This window comes from Pterocles gutturalis, unplaced genomic scaffold (genome assembly GCF_000699245.1).
Source record: "Pterocles gutturalis isolate BGI_N339 unplaced genomic scaffold, ASM69924v1 scaffold28601, whole genome shotgun sequence".
NCBI lineage: Eukaryota > Metazoa > Chordata > Aves > Pterocliformes > Pteroclidae > Pterocles > Pterocles gutturalis.
The window spans coordinates 18,020-27,613 of NW_010103900.1; the positions used below are offsets into that span (position 1 = coordinate 18,020).

General features: G+C 49.7%; 1 protein-coding gene across 1 annotated transcript in view; it reads left to right on the top strand.

Moving 5' to 3' along the window:
* BATF (basic leucine zipper transcription factor, ATF-like) overlaps positions 1–522 on the top strand; it is a gene marked incomplete at its 5' end in the record, with an annotated part of 6,105 nt that extends 5,583 nt beyond the window's left edge. Inside the window, one exon of the mRNA XM_010086891.1 lies at positions 244–522. Within this exon, the coding sequence (XP_010085193.1) occupies positions 244–444 (201 nt within the window). The remainder of the gene's footprint in view (positions 1–243) is intronic.
* Between the last annotated feature and the right edge of the window lie 9,072 nt (positions 523–9,594).

Genomic DNA, 9,594 nt, shown 5'->3' on the forward strand with positions numbered 1-9,594 from the left:
CAGTCACTTCTCGTAAGTCGGGGCTGGGGAGCGCGGCTGGGGCCACCAGCATTGCGCCCGCGCCCAGCCCAGCTAGCTGGGGGAGGGGGGTTTGCCCAGGCACAGCTCTGTGCCGAATTTACCGGAAACATGTCATTCTGGAAATTCTGCGGGGCAGAGAGGTGCGGGACTGCGACCCCCGTATCCCCAGCTCATCCCTGTGGCTCCCGCGCTGAGGAAGCCCCTGTTGTTTTGTCTCCTCAGGAGAGCGAAGACCTGGAGAGGCAGAACGCTGCCCTGCGCCGGGAGATCAAGCAGCTGACAGAGGAGATGAAGCACTTTGCCTCGATGCTGAGCTCCCACGAACCGATCTGCTCCATCCTGACCTCGCCGCCGCCAGACGTGCTTTATGGCACACACTCCTTCCACCAGCCCCACATCAGCTCCCCACGCTTCCAGCACTGAGCCAGCCAGCGGGACTGCAGCCTGCCGGCTCCACCAATGGCAAGAAGCAACTTTGTGGGGCTCGCTTTTTCATCCAAGGCAGAGGGACGGGCAGACGGACATCCCTTCTCAAAGTGTGTACTCTGAGTGACTTGCCTAACACTTGCTCCCTGTGCAGAAAAGGCAGAGCCACCAGGAGGCATCTTCAGGTAGTTTCCATCTTGGATCCTGGGAAGAGGAGGCATTCGCAAAAGGGCACCAACCCCCTGCCCCAGTGCTTGCTTGGGGACGCTCACAGGAGAGTGCGGCACCGGCAGCCTCCATGGGCAGCTGGCTGCGGCACGCGACAGCCAGAGCTCCAGGGAGAGGAAGAGGAGCAGGGGCAGAGGGGAAGGTTGGGGGCCACAGAGTACCAGGGCAAAATTGGTTTATTTTTGTAAAATAAAGATTGAAAATGCTTAACTCTTTGTTTCCAAAATAGGTCCTGAGCCACTCCTAAGGCCTGGCATGACACAGTGAGGGCACAGGCATCAGGAGGGGAGAGCTTGGAGTCTAGGGAACAGCTCTGTGGGTGCCGGTGTCTAATCCAGGGCCAGCGGCTGGAGCCCCACATTAACCCATGTGCATTGGTTAGGCAGGCTGAGTAGCAGTAGTTTGCGGGGTGATGGGGTCCCTGTGGGAGATGGGTCCCTCCTTGCTGCAGGGCTGAGCCTGGCTAGTGAGTCTGACAGCTAGTCTCTTCCCGGCTGACCCCCTCTGCTCCCTACTGCCAATGGCTAGACCTCCACGTGCTCCTTTTGCATGTGTGGAGCTGCGCTGCCATACTGTGTCACCTCACATGTGGGTCTTGGTGGGCCAGTGAAGCCTTCAGCTTGACCAGCAGTGCAGCTGGGAAGGAGTGTTGCGGTGTGGAGCGGGGTGGTGAAGCTGTGCTGGAGCACACAGGGGAAGCAGGACCCCTAGCACGACCCTTGCTCCAAAGCACCCTGCTATAAGGCACGTAGCTACAGCCTACGCTGTTTCCCCTTCCCCACCAGTCAGCTCCACAAAAGGCTGCTGCACTACCTCGTGCATTGAAGCAAACGAAGCCTGAAAGGTCAGTGAAGAGCAGATTAGTTCTGCTGGGTCTGATCTGGTGAAAACACAGGCCCATCCATACAGGAAGTCTCTGCATTTAACACCCCACCAGCCAGCAGTCTGCCTGTCAGCCCTACTCTGTGCACAAGGCTGCAGCCCACCTGCCCCTGCAGGTCCTGTTCCTAATGCTCTCTCAGGACTGCTGCCATCTCCAAGGAGCATCAGCTGATATTTTTTCAGCCTAGGGTACCACAGGCAGTGCTGGTGACCATAGGCTTTTAACTGAGCTTAATGGACCCAATGCGTACATACCCTTCTTTCAGGCACAAAGAAGCAGCGCATTTCCAGATAGGTTTTGGCCCATCATCATAGCCCTCAAGAGCAGTTAGGAAAAGTCTGTAATGTTGCGCTGTACCCATTTTCTTTCTCTGGTTCACACTAGCAGGATGATAACCATACACTGCCATGCCTCAGCAAGCTGTCCTCAGGAAATCCACAGGTAGCACCATGATTTCTCCTGGCATGGCCTGTTAAGAGGCTTGTGAACCTCCTGCCTCCAGCTTCTGTGCCAGCATGGGAAACACCATGGCCAGGGATGTCTGGTGTCAGGATGTTGGCCTGGGTGTCACCATCCTACAAAAGCAGTGCTGAGGCAATGGGCAATTGTACTGACCCTCGCTGTGCAGCTCTGCCCCCCGCCCCAAGGGGGATGCTCGCACATTGGATGGTGGTTGTTCCAGCCAGGCTCCTGGGTTTCTGCATACAGGACATACAGAATACATCTATGGGCAGCAAAAAGATTCCAACCATATTCACAAAAAAATGCAGCAGGAGCAATTTCACTATGTCTTACACTACCCTCTCTGTCAGACCTCACACCAGTAGGCTTCACTCCATCCATTGGTACAACAACCAGAGCCGCCGATTCCCCACATAGGCCATGCTTTGAGACACCCAGGCTACAAAGGCAGTTCCCACACTGCTTTTCTCTGGGATTTGGCCCTTTAAGCCTGGAAGAGACAACTGGCTGCAGCTCTAGAGAAGCTTAATTTAACAGGCTCCGCTTCTGCTCCTTCAGCTTCTGGTGGGTTTGCTCCTGGATTTCTCCCTTGCTGTTCCTTAGGGCTCTGATGCTCCCTTGGTCCCTGGGTTACAGAGAATCAGAGAAAAAAGCTACTCTTGCCTTGCTTGGGGTTTCCTGTGTAGGGGACCACAGGCTCGTGCTCCTCACTGGAGGATGCAACAGAGCCCCGGCAAAGCTTGCACTGACTTAAAACACAGCATTGCCTACGATAATGGGAAACCTCCATCCCTGCTGTGACCTTTGTGTTTTCTCATGGCTGTAAAATGCTAAGCTTGGTTTTAGCTGTAGACGAAGAAGGTCCTGCCCTGATGTATATGTATCACCTATGCCCACACAGACATGAAGATAATATTTTTGTTGCAGAGCTGTCGAAGTCTAAGATCCTGCAGGTTGGGTGGGGTTCTGCGTAATGCCCGCAGAATTACTAGACTACTCACTGGTAACGTCTCAGACTTATTACTGCGACTCAGAACGAAAACAAGTGGTGAGTGGTGAGACTGGGAGATGGGTTTGCAACAACATCCTCTCCAGAACCTAAACAATAGTCTTGGCATCATCAGTTAAGTTGCCCTTCCACTGCATGGATGGCTGTGAGCTGGAAGGCCTCCAAGCAGCGTTGTGCTCAGCCGTTCTGGCCAAACACTGGGTGTATGTTGGTGCTAAGGGACGCATCTTCCAATCTGACTTGTCTTTGCCCCAGTCTTGCCCTCAAAAACCTGATCACAGAAGATGGCCTGCATGGTTCAAGTGGTTTTGACCTCTTGGTTTCTTATGGTGGTTGTCAGATGTCTCAGAGGCAGTGTCTCTTTGTTATGAAAAATGGTTTCCCTGGGAGACTGTCCTTAGAACCCAAGCAACAGGGGACAACATATCTTTTCAGGGCCACCAGTCTTTCAACCAGCCACTGAGAAAAAGGTCTTTTCCTGAGGCTATTTGCAGAGCTGCAAAGCTGCTTGTTCAGGCTACATGAGGAGATTTCTTCACTTCTGTACCGGTGCTGTCTCTTACTTCTCTTTCCCAGGCTCCTGGCCTCCACTTGAGGCTTCTCACACAACTAGTTTTGATTTCTAAGTAGCCAAGTGCCTGTCCCTTGGTGTGGCCCTCACTGTTGTCAGCAAATGAACCGCTGATGAGCTCAAATAAGGAGCAAAGGACAGGGTGATGGCCAGAGCAACCATCCTTGCTTGCTTTCGATTGTCTGCTCCTACCTGCAATGAAATCCTTTTGAACTTCATTTCCAGGGCATGTGGCACTTCTAAAGTGATGTGTGAGTATTACCTGGCCATGCCCAGCCTCCAGGAGCACCGTGCAGCTTGCTGCTCCAAGGGAAGGGGATGCTTCTGGGCACACAAGTGGAGAAATCTGGTGATGGCTGGGGTGTGGCACCTTGTCCCTACCCAGGTAGGATGTCAGAGCCTTTCTGTTGCACTTCATAGTCCCTCACTGTAAGGGTGTCTCAAAGCAGTAAAGAGACGAGGGCGTACAGGAAGCTGAGAGACTCTTCTTGAAGCCGGGGAAGGACAGCTAGAGAGAGAAGTCTTCCCTGCGAGCACAGCCTGCCGAAACACTGCGTCTGTGCTGGCCTCTGCTGGGCAAAGGCTGAGCTCTCCCAGCCTACGACCACACTTCTCAGCAACCTCCTCTCTGCGCTCCCCGATGACAGAGCTGGCTTGAAGGTTAGCCTGGCTAATGCCAGAGGCTAAGGAAAGAGCTGGGAGGCTCAAGGTTAACGTGTGTGAAGGCAAGGGTTGGGCAAGGTTGCCTGAAGGGGGATGTCCAGGTCCAAGTGGGAACACGGGGCTGTGGTCTCCCTTGGGCAAGGGTCTTGTAGCTTGGGACAGGGGCCAGTTCTGCTTTGTGGTCCCAGCACAGTTCCATTGCTGTGAGAGGGTGTGGGGAGCTTGGCTTGGTGTCCCCCACCCTCCCCAGCTCCCCTGGGGCTTGCAGAGCTGCGTCGAGGCAGCACTGGGCTGGATGTGGGGACTGAGCACTGGGAAGCATCACAGGTGGGGGGTAACAGCTACTTGCTTAAATAAACATAGACCTGGCTGCAGCCCTGATTAACTGTAATCACCTTCACCAAGACCCGAGATGAGAACAGAGGATTTCAGTGTTTTGATACCCAGCAAAGCTTTTATAGAAGCACTTGGGCTGGGTTTCTGCCCAGCAGCCCGGGAGAGGAGCAAGGCCAGGTGGAAGGTGGCACTGGGGGGAAGCTGCTGTGGGTGCTTTTCAAGACTTAGTGACTTGCCTCCACATTTACTTGCTGGCTGGAATCTTCTCTGCAGACAAAACAGAGGTGTGTGGCAAACATCTGCTGATACAATCAGAGGGTGGAGATGGGAACCGGGGGACATAAGAGTTACATTTTCCTTTATGGCCTTTACTGAATCTCAGTATGTCCCATGGATCAAGGCATCCTGGAAACACTGTGCAGAAGGACAGCAAGTCACAAAACATGGAGGGTGCAGTAATTTTCTCCCTTTCCATCCCCCTACAAGCACAGGCTCAGCACTTTACAAGTGCTCAGTATCAGCATTTCATGGCTGCTTCTATGGTGAGATAAAGATATGACATTCAGTGCTGACATAAGCTTAACATATCTCCCCAGACTGGAAGCCCAGGGCAATCTTTTTTGCTTGGTATTCCCTTCCTGCTTCACCCTTCTCAGCTCAGCTGCAGGTTCCCAACGTGCCAGGTGCCAAGGTAGGGAGACACAGGACCAGCCAGTCCAGGGGAAGGTGCATTTATCCAACTGTATGGGGCTGTTATGGTCCCAGCTGTCATCACAATGATACCCTCCCTCTAAACTGATTCACCTGTGAATTTTCTCTCTTGAGGGACAGAAGAAGGGGTAATACCCAAGCACAGTATGCATGGAGTCAGAAGAGGAGGCACGTCTTCAGTTTGGCAAAGGACAGACCAAGTAGCCCTGTTGCCCGCTTTACTGTGGCTCCAAAGTATTAATGTACTTGTTTTGAAAATCCCAACTCACAAGTCACTTCTGTTAGTGTTGCCAGCTTGCATCAGCAAGAGGATAATCTCCTGCATACTGAACCAAAGCAGCAGCCCACAAAAGAGACCCTCTCTCTGCCTTTTACAATGATCGTAGTGTCCAAAGCAGCGCTTGTCATACAAGAATGCTGTCTGGATGCTAATATTTGAGCACACAGAGATCAAAGAACATCAGGAATCACTGCTAAGACACAAAGTATTTTTATGAATCAAAAGGTGGCGAGAAGAGAAAAAGCAAAGCATAGCATGAAATGGCTAGACTTTCTCCTAGCAAACTGCACTGTGCTCACCTTGTCTGGGTTCTTCTGTTGCTGTGTCATTGCCACCTTACTGATTAATGACCTGGAGGGGATTTGAGCAGTGAGGCAGCAATGTGTATACATAAAGTTTTTTAAAGTTAATAAAATATCTACCCAACTAAACAACAGGGAATGTATATTCCTTTCTTGTCAGGGCAGGGTTACAACCAGTGTGTTAAGACATTAAGGCACTACATTAAGACCATAATTTTTCTTGCAGCTGGGGTTACAGATGCCAGCTGCTGAGAATCCTGCTGCTCCAGAGACACCCACGTAGAGAGAACGCACATTCCTCTCAACTCCTGCACCAGTTCTGTACTCCTAAGACACAATCAACTCTTCTCCCCTCACAACAGCTATGGCAGGTGCTCTGGTCCCCAGGGCTTCTCCTGAGTTTGTCTTTTTTGCTGCAGTGTGAGTGGAAGAAAGAAAAGGAACATGCCTGAGTTCAGCAGTGAGCCATTCACATTTCCAGCACTCTTTAATTATTAATTAATGCCAGCTGCAAGCATTAGGAGATTAAAACCTTTTTTGTGTCGTTGGCATGAACCGGTATGACTCACTGAGATGGAGGTTGGAGGATGCTGAGTAAGAAGGGCTTATATATTTCGAGCTTTTGGTATTTGGGGTTAATCTGTGACCCTGATCTGGACTGGGGATGTAAATCTAGACTGTGTCTGAGTTTTGAGTCTAGCTGGCTCTTTTTTCACTTCTTTTATTCTAAGCTGAGTGAAGAGATCTTCATGTCCCATGTGTGCGCCTGGTGCACAGCAGAGTGAGGTGGATTTGCTCTAATGACAGAGCAAACAGAGCCTATGCATGGCTCAACTCACAACTGTCTTTGTCTCCACAGCTTTTCACAAGTGAAGGTTGAGAGCTGGGCTTAGATGCTCAAACAGCGCAGCAGGCTAACCACAGTTAGACAGCTTTCGGATTTGAGCTAGTTCTCATCTAGCCAGATCAGAGCATGGGGCAGAACAAGTTGATCTCTGTTAGCAGAAGGCCATGCAGAGAGAGCTTAACTGCCCTGTGTCTCGAGGGGTGTGCGCTAACCAACAACCAGCACATTTGAGGTACCATGTGTGCAAGTGCTCTTCCATGCCATGCACCCCTTTTTACACTCTTTTGTTGCTGCAAGAAGGTAGCTGTGAATATTAGCACTTTAGCCATGCCCACCCATGTTCTCTTTGCAGTTCAGACCTATATGGTTCACCAGTACAAACATCACACCTGAACTGGACAGGGTTAAATTAAAGCCATTGCTGTGTTAAAGCCAGGTTTTGAACAGGGAAATTAGATCTGTAAAGAGTGGTAGGTCAAGCTGCTGTTGCAGCAAGCCCTTGCAGCCAAAGCTGGAAGGTCTCAGACTGGCAGTCAGGAACAACACTCCTGTCCCCTGGCAGAGCCACAGGCAAATCACCTTAACTCTTTGTGTCCCTGTTTCCCCTGTGAAATAGATGTAGGTGATGCATCCCCAGTGAACTTCTTGAGAGCTACACAAGATGTGCTGAAGGGGAGCAAAACATTATTTCCCTTCCTTGAGTTATGATTTTGAACGGCCTTAAACTTTGAAGAGGATAGGTTTGGTGCTCAAAGTTATCCCCTGCACAGCTTTGGTGGTTCTGGGGTTTGCAGTCTTCTTTAGATGAGACTTTAGATCGTGCAACTAAGCCATCATGTTCTGTGTAGAGGAAGGTAATTCTTGCAAAATTTTGAATGCTGTAGAGGCTGCATGCTGCACTGTTGTAAATGTAGTTGTCCATCACTGTGCGTGTCCCCAGATATTTACACAGGAATTGTAACAGGAAAGATTCAATGGGTTCCGGGTATCAAAATAATTGTGTATCTAACCTACAGTAAGAAACTAATCCACTGCATTTATAAGCCATATGCTGGGTCCTGGTTTCTGGTGGTTCCTGGGATCTGGAAAGCCATAGGTGCCAGCAGAGGGCTCGCGGCCTCCCCTGCTCTACAGGGGAACAACAACTCGGTCTTCATACAACGGGGCAATTCTTGCTAGCCGGCTCTGCATGGTGTCTCCAGCTATGCATTGCATCCAGGTGTGACCCAGAAGTGAGTGGTTCTGACAGGTATTTGAGTCTTGCCATTTGGTCTAATGATACAACTATCTGACTTCTGAAGACCTCCACTAAAGCAGTTTGGGTGTTGAACCCAATATAAAACATTCTCCCTCCACCAACAAAGATTTCTCCCTTCACCAACAAAGATCTTGTAATCTTCCCTGCAATGTCTGTTGTGAAAGGTTGGATGGGATAGACTGGGAGATCTTCTGATGTCTCTTCTAGACATCTCTTCTAGACCTTAATCCTATCTGTCAAAATGTGATAGAGCCACCTAAGAGCTGCACTAGCTAGGCTAAGTTCAATGATGAGATTTAGAGGCACAAATCACAGTGCTGTGAGTTTGAGGACAAGGGACATCTTGTGATCCTGTGAGCTTAGATACTTCCCATTTAAAGGGAGCCTAAGCATCCTCTGAAAACTCTTCAGGAACTGCCTAGCTGGAAGATCCAGTAGATCCCCAAGTACTCACTTTTCCCTGGCGACTTCCACTTTTTGTCCATGTGCTCCTTGGACATCTGATCCAGTGTGGGAGAGAAAAGGCATCAAGGAATTATTATTTTCACAATAATTTTCTAACATGCCTTCTGAACGCCTTCCAAACCAATTTCCACCACCCATTCGTTATGACCTTGCTTGTCATTGAGGCCTGTTGCCATCCACTAGAAAACAGAAAGCTGGACTATCATTGCTAGCATCATCCCTAGCATTTATATTCACTGGGTGGGCTTTGCAAAAACCAAGCTTGTTCCAAGGCATGCTCTTCAGTCCTTACAGAACATAAAAGAATTGCATGTACTCATTGGTCATAAAGGCAGAGTACATTCCAAGAGTGTCAGAAGTCAGATTTCTTGAGATCAGTAGGGAAGCCAGAGACGTTGGGCTCTGTCTGATGGCCTGTACCATTACAGTTAATTTGGGCCCTGCTTCTGCCTCTGGTTTAGTGCCTTCCAGCTTTCACAGGTACTTTTGGCTACACGATCCAGTAACCTTTTCAGCACTTGTGTCAATCTCCACGTCAAGGAGATTTCCCTCTAGCTTTAAAATCCACTTCAAGGTGTTGTCCTGAAATATAAATAATTTTTCATGGCTAAGAAATTTTTATATAAAGATGCTCTGATGAGGGAAATCCAAAAGCAGCTGCTGTGTTGCTTCAAGAGGGGAAAGAGGATCATCTGAGTAGAATCAGATGTGGTAATGGAGAGAGGTAGAAGAAATGCAAAGCACAGGGGTTTTATTTTGGTCCAGAAATTGGCAAATTATATAAAAGGGGTGATTGAACAGTTCATGGAGCCTGAAACAAACAAAGCAGTCCTGAAATCAGAGAAGAGGAGTTCTGGGAAAGTTGAGCCCACAGGTATGAAAAATACTTGACTAAATCTGCTTTCAGGGAGGCAGGGTTGCTTCCCTGCCTGGCTCATGTTCACTTGACAGGCTGTATCACCAGAGGCCAGGCGCCACTTTCATCCGTCTGCTTTCAGCTGTTATTTTCAGCAGGCTCTGTGTTTTAGTCATTCTTGATTTACTGTTCGACTTTTCTGATTGGACTAAGACACTGGTTTAGTGCGAGCAAACAGCTTCTTGCTTGGCAGGCTCTGGCTTGCTACAGACTTTT